Source organism: Dunckerocampus dactyliophorus, chromosome 1 (genome assembly GCF_027744805.1).
Source record: "Dunckerocampus dactyliophorus isolate RoL2022-P2 chromosome 1, RoL_Ddac_1.1, whole genome shotgun sequence".
In the NCBI taxonomy this organism is placed as follows: Eukaryota; Metazoa; Chordata; class Actinopteri; order Syngnathiformes; family Syngnathidae; genus Dunckerocampus; species Dunckerocampus dactyliophorus.
Window position 1 is genome coordinate 43,618,590 of NC_072819.1, and position 23,601 is coordinate 43,642,190.

General features: G+C 42.4%; 1 protein-coding gene across 11 annotated transcripts in view; it reads left to right on the forward strand.

Annotated features, from left to right (window-relative positions):
• The first annotated feature begins 2,427 nt into the window (after positions 1 to 2,427).
• hspg2 (heparan sulfate proteoglycan 2) overlaps positions 2,428 to 23,601 on the forward strand; it is a 105,258-nt gene continuing 84,084 nt past the window's right edge. For 7 of the 11 annotated variants that reach the window (XM_054778219.1, XM_054778248.1, XM_054778254.1 and 4 more), the window contains exon 1: positions 2,428 to 2,822. In XM_054778219.1, coding sequence (XP_054634194.1) covers positions 2,763 to 2,822 — 60 coding nt within the window. In that variant the 5' untranslated portion in view covers positions 2,428 to 2,762. The remainder of the gene's footprint in view (positions 2,823 to 23,601) is intronic. The other 4 variants (XM_054778290.1, XM_054778300.1, XM_054778262.1 and 1 more) reach the window with 2 other exon arrangements.

Below are 23,601 nucleotides of genomic sequence, written 5' to 3' on the forward strand. Positions count from 1 at the left end.
TCCCATTTGCATCTCCTCCTCCCAGTATTTTGCATGTTCTGAAAATTTGCATATATTCGGCATATTTATAAAGGCAAACACTTAAATTGCATTGCGAGTGCTGTTTTTCTTGTTTGACAGATGCAATGACTTGCACTTTGTTAGAGCAGTAACTCTGTAATACAGTAATCCCCCGTTAACACAGCTGATTGGTTACAGATACGACCGTGATAACTGAATTTCCGTGAAGTAGGATTTCCTATTTATAAATTCAATATTATTGTAGTGAGAGCATAGAACACCTGTTTACAACCTTCTAAGGGAACCTACAAAGGGAAGCATTGTTTTTTATTCAGGATTTTTATTTGCGATTATTTTGCCTGATGATTTTAACCTGCAATAAAAGCCATTTTTTCTGGTAATCAAATCCGGCGTTTGCGTGTCTCACCAAAGATTACGGTAACATTGCTGAGACCTAGTGACCAGGGTAGAATGCTACATATGCTCAATGTCTTTGAATACCTTATATAATATTTGCTTAAATATGCACGTTATTAGGCCGTGTTCAACCACCAAAACAGCAAGATTCATTAGTTAATATATTTTTGTAAAACCGTGATAGAGTGAAGCCGCGAAATTTAAATCTCAAAGTTGCGAGGGACGACTAGATCAGCTTGCATTGTACGCGCTATCACGTTTGTCTACACAAACTGTGTCACTTGTCTACAAGTTATACACTCAAACCTTTAGTAGATCAGGACTATTGTCTTATACTAAAAAAAAAAAAAAGCTTTATATACTGTATTATAACCAACATATTCCCAATAGACGACATTTTGGTTTGTAATATTTGAGTCACAACAACTGCCCCATCTTGTCCTTAATTTATGTTGTGGTTACTAGTGTGTTGTTAATGTGTCTGGTAAAACAAGCGTATTCAGTTTGTTTGGGTTCAAATAAGCCATAAAAATAAATGCCACAAAAATGAGTAGCTCTCAGCCATGTTCATTTTGTAAAAGCAACTCTCATAATGGTGTGTAACGGATGCCAGCCTGTGAGTTTGTGCAAGTGTACCTTGGTAAGCCTCATTCCCTCTGCCTTAAGAACAGCGCTGTACACTCGGTCAGCAGTCCGGACTTTTGGCCGTGTGGTCAGCGCTCTCGCCTCCCATTGCGAAGGCTGAGTGTTCGCGCCCCGGTGCGGACAGATTGAAATAGGGCGGGTTACAGGTGTGCAATGACGCTGTCATCAAAACATCTGTTAAGCAGCTGAGAAATATAATATATGTAGTTGTAATCTGCCCGTTTTGATTTCATTGATATTGAAGACATGATTAAAATATATACAGTATTTTTCTCCAAAAACGGGCCTTAAGAGGGGTTGTATTAGGGTCAATATGGTAATATCTCTCTTAGAATGTCAGTCAAGCCTAGCATTGGCATATTTGTAAGAGCAGAAAGTAGTTTTGTTTATTGGAACGTGTGGGTGAATAATGTTGTGAGCACAGAGTGAAAATGAAATGTGAGTCACAGAGTGTTCAGCAGGAGTATCCCAAACAGTCTGTTTAAGTGTACTTTGGTTTTGGAACCTATAATAATGGTTTGGTTTGCGCAAGTTTTTTCCCCAACATGGTTCAGACAACCTTTCCATTACTTTTGGTAAAAGGTGGGAGGCTACTGACTCAAAGATGTTTACTTAATGTTTTAAAGATGCGACACCCAGTCCTGCGCTGCGTTATTGATAGGTGTATTAGAGACAAGTTTTGATGAGCACATAAGTGCAGCTCTTTTCTATTTCTATCCAGGCTTCAGCCTTTAATTGGAAAGCAGCTGTTGTGACAAATCTCTTGCTGCTCCAGTTGCTACAGACAGAAAGAGTGGATTCATACGGCCCTCTATATTGGCTTAGAACGGACCATATGATGGCACAGTTAGCTGTGGGCAATTATTTTTAATCTCACATTGGAAGATTTCCACAAGCAGGAGTCGTTCCAATGTTTTCTTTCTCCACTAGAGGGTACTATCTACATTGCAATGAACAGAACTGTAACGTAGGTTTGCAGCGCTGTTAACTGCATATAGCAGATCAAGTGCAATAACACGTATTTATAAACTACTACTGAAGATCTTAACATTTACAAACTGTGCAACAATAAGCAACTATGCACACACATTAAAGGCAATGTTTGAAAGCGTTATGTAAACAAAAGGTATATGTTACACCAAACCTCAGAGAAATAAAACAAGTACCAACTTGATTATTGTCAAACACTAAAGCTGCATGTTGATTTTCTTTCTTGAGAGTATCTTTTTTTCTTTGGGTGCGCCTTTGCGCAGCGCGCCGGTTAGCGTCTGCTCGATGGCGTCTGCCCGCACTGAGATTAGCCCACTGGCTCCCTGAATTCCATTCCGCCTTTTACTTTTGCAGAAGCGCTCTTCCGTCCCACACAGGACTTCCCTGTGACTTGCAAAGAGTGCAGGCATTCAACCCTCAGCCACTTCAGAGTGTTGGAGCGCACGGACCAGCGCGCACGTTTGGGAGCAGATCGCCAAACGCACAAAGCCAAAACCGGAGCGGATCTCCTCTTCCTCTCTTATTTTCTCCCCACCTGTTGATGAAGTCCCGACGGGCCCCGGGGCGCAGGAGAGACGTGTGATTTGTTCCCGGGACGTAACGTGTGAACAGGGTGCAGGAGTTGGTCCAGTCCGGTGGGCAGGAGGAAAGAAGGACTTCGTTGTTTTCCCTTTCCCCAGCGGTTGCAGCGTGTGCTGGGTTGGAGGAAAATGGGCTCTCGGATCTGTGGACTTCTCCTCTCTTTGCTCCTCTCATGTCAGCTGGTTAGTGTAAGTAAGATTTTGTATGATTCCTTCCCTTTAAACTTACCCCCACTAAAAGTCACTAGTAAAAGCCTCACCTCGTGAAAGGTGAAAGCCACAAATAAGAGCGTTATATCCTATTAAAGGCAAAAGCTGTTGTTGGCATGTATGTTCAGTGGCTGGTGTTGGTGTTACTCACATGCACGGCTGCATTACAGATTCCAGTGCAGCATGTAAAGATGACAAACTAGAAGGTCCTGCTCTAAGTTTGTCCACAGAAACAAGCTATTCATAGTCAAACCTGCATGGCCTTCATGTTTCTGGCTCAGCCGTCAAGCACTCATGGGTGCACCAAAATCTCCAGTGTAAAACTTGTTGAAAAGGATCTAAACAAACCCAGTATGCACTTGTATTTGCGTTGTACTGTGTTGTGATTGCACATTTGGCTTTCATTCCGGCTGCATGGTCACTTTTCTTCACTTCATAATGTCATTACATGTGTTCAATAGTACGCTTGTTTCATCCAACACAGGGTTAAAGAGAACTGGATAAAATCAGTATCTTACTGTTACTCATAAGCTTCATACAATGAGTATTTCTTGTTATGTGGTATCTCTGAGCTGTTTTTCCTGTACAAGAGGCTTGGTTGCAGGGAGGGACACACCCACCAACACCCAGTAGATATTCTGTTTGGTGTCTTGTAGCTGTCACTGCTGAGATATCGGCCTCCCCCGTGCTGATTTGATCCGAGGCGTTATGAACGATGAGGATGTAGCTGTGGCATCCAGCAGGCATACGTCTTCCGCCTGCAGGATTTAGAAGATGTATTGTTGGGCTGAACGTATTTTGACCATCAAGTGGTGACGTGCTGTAGACAATCTTCAGCAGAATTGACACGGGAAGGCATCAAGAAAAGGCCTCCGCTGTTGAACCCCAGTCTTGATTGAGCACCAGGCCCAAACATACCGAAACGTAATTAAATTATGTGGAACCACAAGCATCTGTTTCCTCTATGATGTCTTTGAACTACGGCAGCAAGCTTCACTGTCCCATGATTCAATTAAGCATCAGCGCTGCTGTTGCCACAAGCCCCTCTCCCACCATGCTGGAATGTTGGGGTCATGCACATCAAGACAGAAAAAAATCCAAGTCAGCAAACTCTGGATGTGTAGGGTTTGCATCACAAATGAGTATCAGTGTCCCGCTAGCAGCCAGCACTAGTTTGACTCTGTTCTGTTGGGTCTTTTTTTGCATGCCTGTATCATCTCTAAGAACATGGCAGCCGACACTTTTGGCTCTGCGTTGTCTCCCAGGATAGAGTGACACAAGTGTCCCCTGACTTCATGGTGGACTAGAGTTGGGGGTGGGGTGGCCTGAATTCCTTTGACGGTATATCTTGCATGTGTCATTGATGTAAATAATTTTGTTCTCCACTGTGTGTAACCTAACCGCGTCACGCGCAGAAAAGTATTTCAATGTGACAGCTTAATCTCTTGATTTATTTGCTCTGTAATATGTGACGCTTTGACGAGGCAGACTAGTGGGTGCTCTCTCTTCTGTGTGGCTCTTTGTTGATTCAGACTACCTGGTGTTTAATTCCTATTCACAGTCGATGAGGATTGCGAGCACAGCAGTGCAAACGCCAACTCCATCGTTTGAACAGAAGGGCGCCCCCCACTAGACCCTTCCACATAATTGCTTGAAGACTGGGTTCAGTAAACATTGCATTGTTGAGTTATAGCTGCAGGAGAGAGGCCATCTTGGCGGGTGGCATGAGGCTGCACTGAAGCGGCTCGCCGCTCCTCAAGCACGCTGGCACATATGGATGGTTGTTGTCTCTCTGTGGAAGTGTGAGATGGTTTGGTGATTCATCAGTGGTTCCTCAGGGTTCATTCATAGCTAAAACTAGATTGGCACTCAACAGAGCGTAGACCTCTGCCAAGGCCTTATAGTGGTAGATTCTTTTCCCCGAGCTTTAGCAGATAATTTAACACAGTATAAAAGAGAAATGAAGCAGTGAAGTATGCTGAAGTTTGATGTATAGCACGTGGCTACACTCTTGTCCTGTAGGTGGCAGTAATTTACATTTGAGAACAACACCTGGCCGATGTCTTCTGTGGACCTGATTTTTTGCAATGTTGAAATAAAATAGTCTGGATGTACAATGGTTTGTTCTTGGGCCCATGCCACAACCCTCCATAACGTTTTACGGAAATCAGTTCATTTACTAAGTCCCTGTTTGCCGCTGACAAACAAATGTTGGTAGTCTCCATCTGATTGTCACGCCTCACTTTTGTGCACGGCGCTGCATCCATGCAGGTCTAAGCCGCAGACTCCAAACACAGCTGCACCTCAGCTAGCGCTGCCGCAACGCCGTGCATGTGCCGACATGCGTGCACATACTCTCGAGTACTCCTCATTGTAACTGGAGCCCTGCTCTTTCCATTCACACCTTTAGAACACAGTCAGGTTTTTTTCCTATGTGGTGCTCATGCTGGAGGAATGACGCTGTTCTGTAAATATACAGGGGATGTAAGGCTCACGTGGAAGACTTGGATTTTTTAAAATCTTTCGGGGGTTACAAATGTATCGCTAGGAGCTGTCTTTTGTTGCACACTGATGGCGTAGTGGTTCGGTTTCCACTTAGTCACCATGGGTGTGAAGGTGATCATGAATGGTTCTTCGCCTACATGGGTCTAGTGATTCACTGGTCCAGGGTGTACCCCCACCTCTCACCTGGGATAGGCTCCAGCTTCCCGTGACAGAACAGGATGTGTGGCAGCAAATGAATGCTGATAGGTGTTGCTAGTTTTACTCACCTCGCAAAGTTGTTCATTTCAAAAGATAGCTGACCTCAGTACTTTTATATAACAAAGGTCAATTGGTTGGTGCATGTGCGGCTGATCACCCGTTCTTCAGAACAACATCAAGTTTAGGTATGCTCGGGCCAAAGGGTATATCAATGCATGCTTTATGTTGTTTGGATGATTGTGGGGACACACTATCATCTGTCATAGTTGTAGCAATGCTGTATCCAACCAAGCACATAATTCATCTGATTACAATATATTTACTGTACATACAGTATTGGAAAAATAGCGTGCTTACACGACATTTTCCAGCAGTCAAAGGCTTAAACACGTGCCTGTTTTCTCCGTGCACTGAAAGTATATATCACTCTTCATTCCTGTGTTATGAAGCTGCAGGTGCAGTAAACCCAACAGAGTTCATAGTCAGGTCGCAGATGACTCGAGGACACCAACAAGCAATAAAGAGCAATAAAAACGAGCTAATGGTCAGAAAGTATTTGCGTGTAGCAAATCACAACATGACTTATTTGTGTAGGTTGTAAAATCCTGCCTTGTCCGTTGGAATTTGCTCTGACTCGACAGGAATGAGTTTGCCATCATACTTCATGACTTTTGCCTTTCCACAAAGAGACCACCAGGCCTGTTCCAGGCGTGCGCTTGATGGAGAGTCATTGAAATGCTAAGTTGAGTGTCATGCTCCCCTTGAAGCTGCTCTGTAGTCAACCATTGTCTTTCCTAATGGCACTGTGATGTGAAGCCACTTTTGGCAGAGCTGCTGCTTTGTCTTATATGGTCCCACCCTGACTGTACCACCGCTCTGTCCTTTTCACTGAAGTAGAGTTTTCTAAAAGAATGCCACGACTCTTTGTGTCTCTCAGGTTTTATAACTTGGGTAAACAGCACCACGGTGTCTTACTGTACAACAAGTCTCTACCTGTGAATCTATTACTTGTTTTAAGAATTTTATCTGGGGCTTCTGCTCATGAATTAAAATCCACAGAGGGATTTCGGTAAGTGGATTTGTGCAAGCTTCAGGGTATAATGACTCAAAGAAAATGAAACACACGTAAACGCTTGCCTCCCCTTTCAGTTCCCTTGCAATTAATCTGCAGCAGTGAGACAATAAGACCTTAGGATCCTTGCCTGCTTCCCTAAAGCGGCTGTATGTGTGTTTATGTTAATAGCATAAATGTAGTCCTTGCACATAACAGAAGTTAATCGAGAGGTTTTTCTGGTCTTAGGTTCTTACGGCGGGTCTTTGCATTGCACATCGTCCGGGCTGCAGAGTTTCCCAGGAGGACCTGCACTAGTTTGAGCTCCCATCCCACCAGACACAACAGCACGCACACACACAAACACACACAAACACACACAAACACAATACCCCAACTTCTGCAAACTTCTGCAAATTTATAAACTATGTTAATAAGTAGAGGGCCCCACGGTGGTCTAGTGGTTAGCATGTTGGCCACACAGTCACAGTCTGTAGATCGGGAAGACCTGGGTTTGATTCTCCCTTGGGGCATATCTGTGTGGAGTTTGCATGTCCATCCATGCCGCTTATCCTCATTAGGGTCTTGGGGGTATGCTGGAGCCTATTCCAGCTGACTTTGGGCGAGAGGCGGGCTAAACCTTGGACTGGACAAACAGTCATTCACACTCACATTCATACCTGTGGACAATTTGGAGTCACCAGTTAACCAACATGCATGTTTTTGGAACAAACCCACACATGGGGAGAACATGCAAACGCCACACAGAGATGCCCAAGCGGAGATTCTTCCTGATCTCCTGACTGTGTGGCCGACATGCTAACCACTCCACCACCGTGCGGCCTGACAAAGGAATATTAAAAGCTAAATGGGCGACTACATCACGGTAGCTCACTGAGGTGATTGGCTGGAAAACACTGCCCCTAACGTTTCGGCGGAGAGCTGCACAGCACATGCTCAACCCCATCGGAAGGGAGTTGCTATGTAGACGCATAAACCAGGCTTCACTTGCCTCCTCTGCTTTTATTTATTACTACAAAAACATATCACGCCTATATTGTTTTGCAAAGTAACAGGTATACACAACGAAAAAAATGATTGACTTCCACGCACTAAATTCACAATTGGCCTTTAAATTCACAGCTGGAAGTATTATTGACACATATGAGCACTATCAGCTTCAGTAACAATCAAGGCCACTCAGGGGGAAATGTTCATGGTTATCTATTGTTCAGGTGCATCGGCCTGTGATGCTGCGAAACCTTTGACCTCTGCTGAGTCACCTTCCTGCGGGGGAAATGAAACCTGGTGTTATCTTCTTGCCAAGAGCATCCCGCTTCCCCTGAAGCAAAGTTTATTCAGGCTTTTCCTGTATGTCGTTTGAATGTCCCGCTGAGTACAGTATATGCTGAGTCAAATATGCTTGCTATATGATGGTTTTTTTCCCAACCGGAATCAATTTTGTGCGGGCTTAAAGCAGCATTATTAAATTAACCTACTTGAATTATGGATGATGAATTCCCCTGCAGCCTATTTGTGCAAGCTCTGCTTCTTACATTTTCTCTAGCACATTGGTTAGAAAGTTTCCTTCACGAGTTTGGTACTTTTAAACATGTCAGGTTAAACTACTAAAATGTCAAACAAAGGGGTTGAACCACTTATTTATCTTCACATTGCCAGTGTAGGTACAACAGATGAACAACAAAATGACAAAAATTGCTACTGGTACAGGAAAGATGACTTTTAACCCAAGTTATGCCAATTATTTTGGATTGGATATCAATCCTGATCAACACGATTGCTGCTCTGACAGTGCGTAACAATCTCTGAAATTTTGAAATCAATTGAGACTGGTAGAGAGGTGATACTGAACAATGTCCAAGGTACTCCGTGTGTCATTTCAAATAGGCGCAATGTTTTTTCATGCGGTAAATTTATATGCACAGTATAGTCCTGTTTTTTTCTCTAGTCTGGAAGGGTCTGAAGGGACAGAAAAGAACATTTTCTGGAAGAAGCAAGAAAGCGTCTTTACAAATGAAACATGTCAGGTCAGTGTATTGCTCCAGTTAATGTAATCTTTTTCAGGAAACGCAGTAGAGGAAGTGATGGCAATACAGAGCATAAAGCTACAGCATTTTCACGTTTGAAGCCGTGGATAAGACTGGAATGTGGATCCTGTTCGTGGCGAAGCGTTTAACAAGATTAAAATCGTAGCTGTTTGTAAGCTTCTGGAAATTATGGCCACATTCTGATCATGTTCTAACTCCTCAAGCTCTCCCAGATTCTTATCAGAGAGAAGCTAAGAGGGGGGATTTCAGATTTTTATCTCTGCTCATTTTTACTTATTCGAAATAAATCCAAAGACTTTGCAAAGGGTCTCCGTCATGTATTGAGAAGATTGGGAGCTTGCAAGTCTGAAGATGAAGGTCACACAATTTGTAAAGCTGACAATTAAATAAATGTCTGTGGTTTGGTACAGACCATCACCCATCAAGCATACCGTATGTTCCACGGTTTGTCTGTGTCACAGGGAAGGAGCTACTGCTAAAATTAAAATTCATCATCGTCTAGATTCTTCTTTTGGATTTTTAGACAAAATATTTTTCTACGGGTTTCATCAAGATAAATATGACATGTAGACAAACAGTCATTCACATTCACATTCACACCTATGGACAATTTAGAGTCGCCAATTAACCGAACTGATATAACCACTTACATAAATTGAATGGAGTTATTTACAAACAGCTAAAATTATGCATAAAGCAAAAAATAACAAGCTACCCAGAAACGTAATTTCTTTTCATCAAGAGAGAGGAAATATGATCTCAGGAAACAAAATTTGACTTAACACACTTATACGCCCGCACACTGCTAAAAACCGTCAGCGTATCTGTATTGTGGAATCAAAGTATGGAACAGGTTGACTGAAGAACTGCACTAAAATGACTCAATTCAAAAGACACTACAAGGAGTTGATGTTTAGAAAACAGAAGGAAGAAGAATCACGAACCACAGAGAGATATTATGCTAAGCCATATGACACCTGCACTTTGTGACATTCGCAGCGGTTTGTCCAGGCAGATTTACAAACCTCACTTTCATTGTAACACATTGTTATACTGCTTTACCATATTCTCATGTTATTCACAACTAGCAAATGGGACCATGTTGAATGGGAAATGAACAAACATATCAGCAATTGATGTCAAATGCATGTCATTGTGACATGTATTAGCTATTGGATGTGAAATGAAGAGGGGGTTGGAGTGACTAAGATCTGCTTCTTCCTGTTCCTTTTGGACATTTGGAATTGTGATATGAGAGGTATACCAATGTGAAAGAATGTGAGAAAAAAAAAGAATGTTCCAATGTTCAAATCAATCAATCAATCAAAAAATGTATCTAAAACAAAAATGTAATGTTTTTTTCTTTTTTTAAATCATTGCAACTGAAAGTTTCCCACGGCCCAGTATCGGTCCGTGGGCGGATCCGGTGTCTGGGGACCCCTGATCTATTTTCCATGTGTCTTTACATAACTATGCATCAACATAAATGATTAGTGGTAGCAGCTACAACTGTCATCATTATTCTTCTTCTTATTATTCTTATTATTTTTTTGTCCTGTCCAGCCATTAGAGCAGATAATATTGTTGATGTTGATTGTTGATCTATTGTTGCCCTTACGTGCTCAACAGATTTGCTCTGCCAGGGAAAAAGTGTGTTATACAGAATATATTTGACTTTGATGTTTTGTTGTTATGCAAATTTGGAGCGGCCGGACCAGAGCAGGAGGGGATAGAGAAGAAGAGAAAAGAAAACCATCATTATTTGAACTTTTGTCATTTTTTGTTTCTGTTTAAATTGGTGGAAAAAAGTTCAACAATTGAAAGCATCATGCTTAAGTCATGCGCGCAAAGTTCTAAACTTTTTCAAAATGTGCCTTCATTGTTTTGTAACTCAGTTAAATAAAAAAAAGGTCTGTTTTTCCAGTTCTATCTTTTGTCACTGTAGTTTTCTTAAAAGTATTGTTCAAATATTGCGTCTCGTTCCTGTGAACCCAGCATCACGTGTATCATCTCGTCTCGTGAGCCGAGTTTATCGCGACAGCTCTATCAGATTATCAATTTTTAAAACCGCATATATCAAGTGCTTTTTATGCTTAGGTGAGCAAAACTAATCACACGGAACTGTGACATTACATTTCTCAATCACAATTGCCAAAAGTCAAACTGTCCCTTTACCAAAAATTTTGCATGTACAATTGTACAAAACTGTAAATAGTTTTTTTGCAGTTTCTGGCAGTATAGTACTTCAACTTTGTACATATTGAATCTTCGTTTTTGGATAATTATTTCAAAAAGGACTACATTTATTCATTTTTTATGATTATATTTGGCCTAGTTGCTGAAGAGAAGCTCCTGAGCAATGCCATGGATCAAGGCACCGAACACCCCAATTGCTTGTTACCTCAATCCCCCTAAGGGATCGATAGGTATAATAAATAAAATGTATTGCTCTATGAGTCATGTTCTCCTGACCTCTTGCAGAAGCACGTTTCCCCTGAGTGGCAGGACGTTTATTGATATGACAAAAAAAAAGCCCATAGTTGGTCAAAATGTGACAGCAGGGTAAAAGTTTGGGTGTTCATGAGTCAGTGTGTTTAGTGTGAGGTAATGGCTTTTGTCTGACTCTTTCACTTCTGCATGTAGTAAACTGCCGTCAGCTCTGCGACTACTGTGATGATGTCAGCGCTTGTTGCAGTAGCCACATATATAGTTTTAATGCTGTCGCAAGTCTTTGTGTAAAAATGAATGACTCTGCACTTTGGGTGTTGCTACATTTCACACTACCATAATGGACATGCATAAGGAGCAGGAAAATGTTTGCATAGTGGTGAATAAGGGTAGTCAGCTCTGAAGGTGGGACAGTGTTAACAGCTATTTATACTACATAAACACTTGGTGACACGTTTTTTCTCAACTTTCTTGGTGCAAAGCAGTGGTGGCTGCTGCAGTTTCCTCGTTGAACCTCCATGGAAATATGAGTCAGCCTGCGTATTCACATGAGATGGTTTACTTTTACACAAAGTCTCTAGTGGCCAACAGAGCCTGCACCATCCCCCAAGACAGGATATTGTTGTGGGAACAGCAGATGCTTATATGTGTGATATTTGATTAAGTGTGGCATCCACCCGTCGCAAGTTGTGTTTTTAGTCATATAAAGGTCATTTACCTATTGATCAGAGGTCTGAGACAGTCAAAACCTCACTTCCTCCAGCCAAGTTGGTCAATTAAATGCTTCTTTCTCTGCACTAAGGCTCTGTTTGATTTATGTGGACTAGGAGCACAGAATAGTGGCCTCTGCCAGTTCTAAGGGGGCCTGTATTCTCCAACATGAGCACCCTGCTGAGGCTCTGCCATGACCTTGTGTTGGGTACAAGGGGGTTGGTTAGTGGAGGCACTGTGGGACGCGGGAGCTTAAGTCTACTGTCAAAAACTGTGGCAGACATCAGCCTTACAATAAATGAGCAAGAATAGGACTCAGTGTCTTTTTAAGGGCTGTCCAGATAAGTAGATATTAGCATTTGATCAACCCTCTTTACTTTGTCTCTCACGGCTTGTCAACACTTTTGCATCCTTGCAACTCATCACACTTTTGAGCTAGTGATATCATTTATGCACCCCTAAAATAATCCAAGGCAGCAAGTTTAAATGGCAGTCCAGCTCAAGCAAACATTTTTGCTTGGCGTGCACAATAAATATGAAGAATTATGACGTAATTGTTGAAGATGCTGGCTTTTGTCGGCAAGTAAATCCCTTGGAGCCATGGTTTGTCTGGGCTCCAGACTAAGTTTTTCTTACTAGGAGCACAGTGGTCCTAACTAAACATTTTTGGAGCTCAAGCAGAAAATTTTGGGGCGTGCACCGAAATTGACTTATAAAATAAATATTTACATTTTCTTTCATTTTCACTGTATTACTGATAAATACTTGAACAATAAATAGCAACTGTTTTCTCTAACGACCCTGTTTCTGTCCCGAGCTTCTGGAAGGCCTTTTTGGTGGCATCATATACCTGTGCATCAGTGGTGCCCCAACATTTTTGGATGCACGGGCTGGCTTGTGTTCCCAAAAACTCCCCAGACCAGGGACTGCGTACATTATAGGTAGATAGACAGATAGATTGATACTGTAAGTCTAGTCCTGTATATGTTTTTATCACACCCCCTCTGTTGTGTTGAAAAGCCGCATGGCGTGGGGGAGGAATGATCACCTTAGTCTTTCGGTGGAGCAGGGCAGTGATAGTCATCTGCCACTGAAACTGCTCTTCTGTCGGGAGATGATGCTGTGCATTGGATGATGCTGGTTGTCCATGAGGGAAAGGAGCCTCCTCAGTGTCCTTTGCTCTGCCACAGATGTCAGGCTGTCCAGCTCAGTGCCAATGACAGAGCCTGCCTTCCTCAGCAGTTTGTCCAGGAGTGTGGAGTCCTTCTTCTTGAGGCTGCTCCCCCAGCACACTACTGCATACAGGAGTGCACGAGCTACCACAGTCTGGTAGAAGATCTGTAGCAGCTTCTTGCATATGCTGAAGGACGCCAGCCTTCTGAGGAAGTGCAGACGGCTTTGTCCTTTTCTGCACAGAGCACCTATGCTGGCAGTCCAGCCCAATTTATCATCATTGTAGTGATATAATAATCTTATTTATTATGAATTTTGTAAAACTAAGACAGGAACAACATCAAATTAAAAGCACAAAATGAATACAGACCCACCATTCACCATCAGCAGCCCGGAGTTTGTTTTTGTTGTTTTGTAACAGGCAATGTGCTATAGTATCAGCATTTGGGATCAAATATGAAGTGAAAGAAAAATGGGAAAAATACAGTATAGTAGTCTATCTGTGCAGCGTGGGAGAAAGTTAGAGCACGCACAGCGGTGCATTGAAGGACCGCCGGACAAAGTGGGACAAGTCACCGCTCGCATCAAAGAAGAACATGCAAAAACTTCTAACTGTAGATTTAAAAAAATAATAAAATAATGGCCTATATTCACAAAATTGAGAAGCATTTGAATAAAACTTGATGTAGTTATTTTTTTAAGTGCTTTTTTTTTATCATTGCGCCTGAAAGTTTCCCACAGCCCAGTTAAACCCTGCCTATGTACCGGAACCGGGTAGCGGCCCAGTGGTTGGGGACCCCGTTATACATTATAACTCCAATGCCGCACTCTTTTCACACTTAAACCAATCACAGTGGCCATTGGCACCCCTGCTGTTTTACCATGCACATGACAATAAAACTCTCTTGAATCTCTTGAATCTTACACACATCGGCCCGCTCCTGGAGGTAACTCTTGGAGTTAATGTTGGCAAACTAGCTCATTTGCGCATTATTGTCAACTACTGGCCTGAAGTGTCGAGCAGAGGTTTGTCAGCAACAAAAAACATTCAATAATAATAAAATTAAATTGACAAATTAACTGGTGGTGTTGCCAACTTGCCAATAAATAAGGGACACTTTGTTGGCAGGGCCGACCAACCTGACTGTTTTTTTTTGCCCTTGAGTGAACCAAATTTTGTGCTATTTGACACAAAACTGAATGTAATTTGATGCCTGTTTTAGATTAATACCAACACACGGGAAATGAATGGACAGTATAAAGCACTATAACGTCTGTATCCAGGTTTATGAGCGCAGGTGTATCCAGCTTCCAGCGCTATTAAAGCTACTCTGACAATCTACTCTGGGGAGGTGAGCTATTTGTTTTTTTTTACGTGACTGGCAACATTTACATTTGACTTTATTTACAAAGCACATCTCCACTGAAAGTGTGGTCATTTGTTATTACAGTATATACAGACATCATGTCTGAACTGAAACGTGAGCGATCGCGCACGCTGGCATTGGTAGGCTTAGCCTGTGGCGAACTGTGGTCACGTGACTCCACATATTACAGACTGTTTTTCATTCTCACGCATACCTTTTTAAGCTATATGGTCGCACATGCGGGAATAGATGAAAAATGTACTCGCAATGTTATTTTTGTCACAAAATGCAACCATTTAGTTGCAGTCTGGAGCCCTGTTTGTTCTTCTACTTGTAGTAGCCGCTATTTTTTTTTAAATGTTTTGTTAATAGTAGCAATGTCATGATATTGCCAATCTACAGGTGCAGTTTGTCAAATCCAACTTTGTTTGAGTCGTTCTTACCTTCAGGTTTGCACATACTACAGTTAAATCTAAATTTAAATAATACACATAAAATGTTATTGTTTATTGTTATCAGTCTTGATAAGTAGAAAGCTATCAGTATCAGCATCAGCTTCCCTACCTTTTGCACATACAGTGCTTGAATCAGGCCTCTTTTCAACTGTCTTTTTTTTTTCCCTGTCAGGGGTCGCCACAGCGAGTCAATCGCGTTAATGGTTTTGGTTTAGTTTTTGCACCGGATCCCCCTCCGGAAGCAACCCTTGCTGGGAATCAAACCCATGCCTGCTGCCATGAAATATGATTATTTCTGTCAATTTAGACGTATTGTGCTGACCAGCCAGGAGCAGGAGACGGGTGTGCCACTTTCCGTAAGCTCCATTTCCAGTTTTATGGTCTTCATCAGATGTTTTCTCTTTGGCATCACTGGTACACTTCTGTTATGTCAGTACAAAAAAGAGCAGTCGAAGAAAAAGCGCAACAGAGATCAAAACTGTCATCAAAGTGGTGTCATACAGTCATTGGTGAAAGCGTTTCTGCTCATTTCCTGCTGGAAGGTCCCAACTAGCTTGTTCTGGCTTGTTTGTTAGCCCAAGGTCGAAGTGATTTTCACCAACTTTTCTCGACTTCTTTGCTGATTAACCACCAGACCTCGGTGGTGTGTTTTCACACAGGCCCGCAGAGTCCCCTTGCCTATAATTACATCTTATTATAGTAGGAAACGGACCCCTCACATCTGCTTCCAATGAAAGGACAGGTTGGCCGTGCTGCTTTCTTGTATTATTGCATCAACTCCTGGTTAACAGATGTCTTTGGAGGTGTGAGCACACCTTCAAATTAAGGCTCGTGTGTGAGTTATGAGGACAGGTGAAATTTATCTGTCAGCTGCTGTGAGGTTGATATTCCCAGCCTCTGTTTAAGGATCGTCCTGTGTTGGCCCCTGGGCTCGCTTGGCTCAAGACCCGTTTCAGTTGTCCAAAAAGCCCTACCTCTCCTGCAGCGTTGGCTTCAAACTGCTTACTCAGAAAAAGGGAAATCAAAGCAGTTCTTTTAAACACACTGTGATGTTGTTTGGACTCCACCTGGCCTTAATTACCCTTGATCCGTCTGAAAAAGTGACTCGTAAAACAACAACATACAAACCATGTGTGTTTGTGTCTTAATGACAAACATCGGGTGACTGATTCATTACATTTTATACAATACATGTACAAACCTTCAGTGATTTGTGGTAATCTTATGAAAAAGACCTTGTGGTCAGTTACGTTACCTTTTATTTTTTAACAACTGACTTTTATGTCCAGCTCCTGGCTACATATAACAGAAGCATTTTACAGAGCACAATCGTTAAATAGCCCTTTCTTCCGAGCTCAACAACACCAATGATCAGCTTCAATAAATTGCAGACTTCCAATTAGCAGCCGGGAGGCAGGGGTTAGCACTCATTAGAAGAGAAGCAATCATATAAAACAATATTGGGATGTTTTTATTGGGGCGTCTTCACCACCACGTGTTGCTGGACATAGGATCAATTACTTAAAAGCAGAACTTCCCTGAGAAACAAACCAATGTCAATTCAAGACAACAGTAGTTTGTAGGAAGGGAAAATTAAGTGAGGGAAGTGTTTGATTCAGCTCAAGGATTTTGTCTGCCTTTTATGGACCAAGTTGACGCAACCCTTTGAGGGGGAATTCCCACTCAAACGGTCTGATTTGATCTTTAGGATGTTTACAACTGACACAGCAACGAGGTCAAAGCTAGTGTCAATATTTCCAGCATAGCCATTTGACTTATGTAATATGTAATATTTAGATGTGAATGTGGGCCAAGCCCTAAAACGTTATTACAACGAAGTGTACCATAGTCTGTTTCTTGATTTGAATGGTATGGGTGTTGATGCTATTAACCCGTTGGCTGATCTGATATCAGACACGCGTTGCACATCTGTTTGGGTTAAAATCTTACGTTTATAAACCACAACACAAGCTTCTTGTCAGTACGCCTGATAAAAAGCGGGAAGAATCCCTGCAGGCCTAAAGTCTAGACAGGATGATTCAGCAGGCGAGTTAATAAACTGCATGAAGTCACTCGGTCCATACTGTCAATAAACACATCCATAAGTTGGTTGTTTGACGCTCGACTCATAAACGATAAAAGAATAGCAGTGCTGCAATCAATGCAATCACCCAAGACAACTGACCGAATTCCTTGCAGGTGCCTTGCTATACTGCAGCTACCCATGGAAGCAAGTGCTGCAGAAGAAGACGTCTCCCGCAGAGCCTCTTGTTGACCTTTGGCAAAAGTGTTTATCTCCCAACCAACAGCATTTTCCCTGACCATCATTTATTGCCATATCTCCATCCTCCACTCTGCTTGTCCAAGGTCTGCCCTCACTGTTTGCTTGTCTTGGATTTGCACACTTATTTCTAAACATGGAGGCACTAGACGTGCAAGGAACACCTCAGGCGAGCGCTCAACTGTGAAACAGCAGCTGTCTGATCTTGTTAAAAGTTTAATAGAGTGATTTTTGTTATCAACTCATTAACAAGGGCTGTTTCTGTTACGACAAACAAATGTGGGATTCGACAATGGCTCCGAAGGGGCATTTGTAGGTGTAAAAAGATGTAGAATGTCTACATTTCAAAGATTAAAATGAACATTGAAGCAAGCAACACAGGTAAACGCAACCTCTTCACACGGTTGCTGTTTTCAAACTGGCCAAAACAAAAGTGCTTTGCTGCTTAAGCAGTCCAACCTTTGCGTTACTGGGATTCCCTACATCCCTCTGCCTGAGACAGCTGTCGGAAGATAAACCAGGTTTTTGCAAGTCTCCTGCCTCTTGATCCTTTGTCACGAGGTGACAGAGGGGATCTGAATGTAAGTGCTTTAAAGTGAATGGAGAGGGTTTGCGCCAATCAGAAAGAAGGCAGACAAAGTGGGCACCTGACCCCTCTCACATGCCGAAACCCATTAATTGGTTTCAGGAATGTTCACGTCTCTCTGCTTTAGGGTAAATAGTTAAAGCAGTAAAGCTTACTGGCTTTTTTTGGTGAATGGTTAAGATTTGCCTTGATCCTGGGTTCGGGGGGAATAAATGACTTCCTTCACCAAACAAAAGCGGCAACCTGCTGGGAAGTCCCCTTTTAGGCCCAAGTTTAATGTCACATCTCTGCTCCCCGCCGTGCGGCTGGGTTTGATTCATATCATGCGAGTCTATTTTTAGTCATTAAAAATTGAACAGGCAGTCGCTGCAGCACCAATTGAACATCTCCGACTCAAGTGTGTGCCGTGAACTGTGCAGTTCCTTCAACGCAATAGCTGACCAAAAACATGTATTTATGCATGACTTCTGACTTTTCGGGTACCAACCCTCCATATTTCCACAGAAAATTGGAAGACTTTTTTTAGACTGGAGGTTCTCTTTGCACCTCAGGTGAATGACGTCTTGGGTCAAATGCGGGTGTGTCAGGAGGCGATTAGCAGTCGGTTGTGCCTGCCGCCACTTTCTTCTGTGTTTATTGGTTCTTGTCCAAAGCCAACCTCAAATTAGAAGGTGGGGGAAGGGTTGTACACCACAGCAGAGCAGACAGCCCACTGGACTGAATCCCTCCTGCTGTGTCTGTTTGTTTCTCAAACAAACATCTTAACAATCAAGTATACATTAGTGTCCTATGTACGGCCATGAAGCCTGTTTTCAATGCATGCGTGGTCTTACAGCCTTGGCTGGTCATGTCGACATTTAGAGCTTCTCAAACATTTTTGGTGGGTGGTGGGTCTTAATCTTGCGCGTTTATTCTGAAGCACATTATTTATGCAGCGGGGTGTCTGTTGTGTATCTTATGTAAATTACAATTGACGTGCTTTCTGTTTGTTGAATTTAACAGTGCTTCAAAATAAAGGCCCTCACGTGGAACTCAACTGGAGTCTTTATTGAGATGCTGTTATCTATTTGTCTGCCGTGTGAGCAAGTAGACGCCAAACAGAGGGAGCAGAATAGAAAACCTTTAGAGACACTCTTTGTTCAAACAAGACGAGTTTGTGGATAAAAACGTATTGTAAGCTTATTTTTGCGCTGGAAGATATTTGAGAAATTTGAGTTGAAAAATGTTTGCAATTTGGGTCGACGGTTGTCATTAAGGAGTGGATGATGAGGGGCCAAACTACTTGAGAGCCACTGTTTTAGAGTATAGATATACTTTTTATTGCACATTTTCATCGAACACAGCCACCTAAGTATATTCCGTCCTGCGCATACTAAGGATGCAGGAACTCTGGTGCAAGGGTGAAATAACACCCGCAGCTTCTGAGGTATTTTTATCGCCCTCTAGAACTCCACCTCTCCCGTCTAAACACATTCGGTTCTGTGAATTATTTGACTCACCAGTTCTTAATGGGCAAATGCTCCTCTGGGCTTTGCTTTGAACCAAACCCAAGATTAAAGGGATAGTTCGGATTTTTTCACATGAAGTTGTATGACGTCCCCATCAGCAGTGTGGTGCATCAACAGTGATTTACCTCCACTTCGTCCCGTGAGCCGAGTTCCGGTCAGTTTTCTTATTTAATTCATTTATTTATTATTGCGTTTTCTTTTTAAGTAAAGAGTTTTGCTTCTCAAAACAATATGCATTCAAAAAAGTACTACTGTTAATTCTGGTGTATAAGACGCTACTTTTTTCTTGAACTTTGAACCCTGCGGCTTATACAACGATGTGGCTCATTGAATAAAAAGTCTGTTAATTTAATGGAAATATCCTTACATTTATCGATGCAATCATTGGCTAATTTTGCCCAGTATTTCAAAAATAACTTTCTAATGGGATGTCAGACTCTGTACACGCAAAATTCTCAACAAACTGTGTGGTTAAGGAAGACGTAATTCCAATTACGTTATTAATGTGAGATATTTTTTATGACACCCTTATTTTACTTACACAATTAGAAAGTATGTGGCAAACAGCGCTCTTATTTTGAAGACCAGAAGTGTGTTGTGTGTGTTGAGAATGTCTTTTGACGGGTAAGTTGAGCTAGGAGCATGAATAAACGTGGCTCTCGTCCTTATTTCACTCAGAACTTGCACGACGTAGAAGGCTCGTTTACATTAACAAGCGGTACAACACTCTCATACGGCCTGAGTCGCACACACAATTGCCCTAGCATGCTCTGCTAAACTAAACTAACCCTGCTAGCTTAGAGAGGAGTTTTTTCGCCAACTTTTGCTGGTTTTTCAGGTCGCCGTTTCAACATTTTAGTTTGCGGGATGAGCTATTGTTTGTGATGAGTAACAGTAGATTCCATAAAATACCATCCCATGGTATTTTATCGTTTCAGCCTCTCATCCACAGAACACCCAGTACTGTTCTGGGTGCCCTGAAACGGTATTTTTTGAAAACGACTTCCAGAGTGGGAAAATCTGAAAACCCCGGCTTGGCGTTTTCGAACCAGCCTCTGCTTGCTTTAAATTCATCAACAGACTCGCTGGTTGCAGACTTTTTCTGTACAGGTTAACAGGTTAGCGCCAGCTATTGCACGCTAACCAAGCGGGCGAACGTAAGCCGAGGCAAAATTTTGGCAAAAATTTTGGATGTTAACCGAAAAACATGTTAACCATGGTACCACCGTATTTTGTTTTTAATACATTTCCCAGCTCCCTATAAATGCTCTCCATTGGCAAAAGCAGGTACTACAAGGTACTATTTCTAGAAGATACACAGCTTAACAAGAGAAAAATCGACATGCCAAAGTTAGCTTACCCTGTTGCTGTGCCTTAGTGCTTGGCACTGCAGTGTTATACGCCACAGTCTCCACTTTGCTGCTGTCTTCCGCTGCCCTCAGTCTCTTCTTGAATAAAATCTCCTTGCTGTGGCCAACAATCACATGGAGACACTTGTTCTCCGTTGTTGTTTGTTAGCATGCCCTGTTCAGACCGATGTCGTCAGTGCGGCTTGGCTTTGGTAGTTTCCAGCAGTATTCTTTTGAAGTACAAAACTGACAGTATCTAGCTCGTGTCTTGTGTCTTGAAGCAAATTAAATGGAGGTTTTTCTTTTTGCGATTAGACAAATGATGCCAGGCAGGCTCTCATTTCTCTTTCCTCACTCCCACGTTCAGCTGTCCCATTGTAGACAGCTTAGCAACAACAGTGGTTAGGTACTTTCCATTGGGGGTGTGCAGTGGAGGAGAGGTGCACATCTGTCTTTGTTGCTATAGCAATCATATTTATACCAGTGACGTCAACATCTGAGAAGGAATATTTTCATTCTCACCTCTCCACGCTTTTGTTGACTTTCCTTTTTTGTATCACTTTTTGCCCAGCTTCCAAAGTTGTGTGAAAAGCGGGGCAGACTTTGATGTGCAGACGGGGGCCTGCAAAGCAGTCTTCTGGGTTGAGCAGCAGGCTCTGTTGTGAAGTTTCTAAGCTCAAAGTGCACCTTGGCTTACAGAACAAAAAAACTGCTGGAGCTGCTTTGGGTTCCAAAAGTGTCACCATGGTACCTCCGCAAACCCCAATTAATTAACTCTGTGTGTTTCATGTCTTAAACCTTATTTTCCTGAATAATTCACTGTTCCACTCACAATACAAATTGTTCCCACTCTCGTGTATTAATAGATACAAAACATGGGGGAAAAACACACAACCTCAATTGCAATCAAGGTTGCATAAGCTTGAGCTTGGCTTTAGTTCGCCAGTTTTCTCAAACCCAGGAGAGATGAGCTAACGGAGTGTGTTACACTAGGGGGCCATGAATGACTTCTGGCGTGCCATTATGTGGGACAACATGAGTGAGGCCAAGGCAACAGGTGGTGTCCAATTATTTGGTCCTGAGGCAGGAATGAGTGTGAAAAAAGGGGAGGAGGGTGAATCTGTGCTGTTGACACCATGAGTTTGGGGGAAAACCGCAGCTCAAACCACAGCTCTCTTCTCCCAAACCGATGCTGGACGAGCTGATATTGCTTTAAAAACATAAAAAAGTGTTTTTTTCCCCCCAACTGAAAGAATACAACACTGCAGTTCTCTAGTAGTCCACAAGAGAGGGTTGGTCCACCCTTAAGTCAATGGTTTTACTTGTCCTACCATGTCTAATTTAACAAATCAATGATGTATTGAATACCCTGAGAGGACGTAATGTATGGGCCTAGTACTGTATGTAAGTATTAAAGTTAATCTATCATTCCAGGTGGTTAGGCCTGTCACGATAATCGATAAAATGATTACTCGAACGACAGAAAAAAATGAGGTCGATAATTTTGACGCCTCGATAAATTGACATGTGCGACTTGTACGTATGCTTGTTCCATTTCCTCGTCTTGCTGTAGCACGCAGGCAGGATGACAAGAGGGTTCACTCTGCTTGTGCCTTAGCGCATTGGTTGTGTGGTCAAATTAAGGGAAAGCGTGAGCCTCCTGTCAGCTATTCAGCGTCTTTGTCACAGTACATGGAGGCGGGGGCTAGCTAGCAGTTAGCAAGCGAACGCTAATATGAATGAAAGCACAAAAGCGATAGTTTCTAAGCCGAATGCCACAGTTCCAGTGTGGATGTGCTGTGGGGCATTCGTCCTGGCGGTTGGCGAGTACTTGAGTACCATCTAGTGGCTCAAATGTGGCACGACACAGTGGAACACCGAATGACAAACTTAATGATAATACCGTCTAATAAAAAGGTCGAAATTATTGATTATCGTCGATAATTTATAGCACAATTGTCGACCAGCAAATTTGTTATCGTGGCAGGCCTACAGGTGGTCCTCGGGTTACAATGTTCTACCCGGACGTTGTAAGGATGAAGAGGAGGTAGTTGATTAACAGTCACCGGGCTACTGTCTGCTGCAACCACGCCAAAAGAACATCAGCAAACTCAACTGTCCTCTCTGCACGTAGCCGTCCTCCTACGGCACCCGCATCCACACACCACACACACACACACACACACACACACAGTCAGGACTCATGTCACATTCACAGACAGTCAGAAATCACAAAACGCTTTTACAATACATATAGAGCCTGTGAAAGCAACAGTAATAACCAGGCAGTGTAGTGGTCTTATTTTTGAGATGGAATGGCTGCTAGTGTTTTGGCTTTTATTTTGTTTTATTTGCATTCTCGTGTTTTATTACTGCATTTTATGTCCCTTATAGGTTCAATGTGAGTCACTTAGGAGCTAATTCATGCATAATTTAGGAATAACAGCAAAACTAGACTTACATCACAGTCTAGGAGCAGAAGCACCTGTGTTTTTTCTGTTATACTCGTGCATGTTTACATACGCGTCCGTTCTTTTTATCGACAGCTATTTTAAGTGTCACAGAAACAGTATGATAATAATAGTGTCATAGAAACACCTTTACATTTTTTATACTTCACAACACTGCAGTCATGTAACTAAATAATAGAAACACAATAATGGATTATGTTTATGTGCAACGCTGTTTTCATTTTTCTCAAATGAAGGGTCATCGCATGAGGAGGCACTGTTAGAAGTGCTTGTCAAATCTCTTCTAGTATAAGTTGATACTTTCAGGGTCTGTGGAATGCTACTGATTTTTGATGATACTGACTCCAACATGCAAAAAAGTGCTGGATGGTATTATGCCATCATACACATCAGTTTAGCTTAGGCGGCACTGCTCAGCTGTGTCAGCTATTTATTTGGCGGCGGCCAGCAAGAAGCAGACTAGACGTCTAAGGGACACATCAGTGTTTTTATGGTATATATTTCCGTTATAAATAAACAGGCCTCAGATGGCCAAGTTGGCACTGCTCCTCCCCTCCAAGTGGCTGCCAGTCACTGCACCACACCG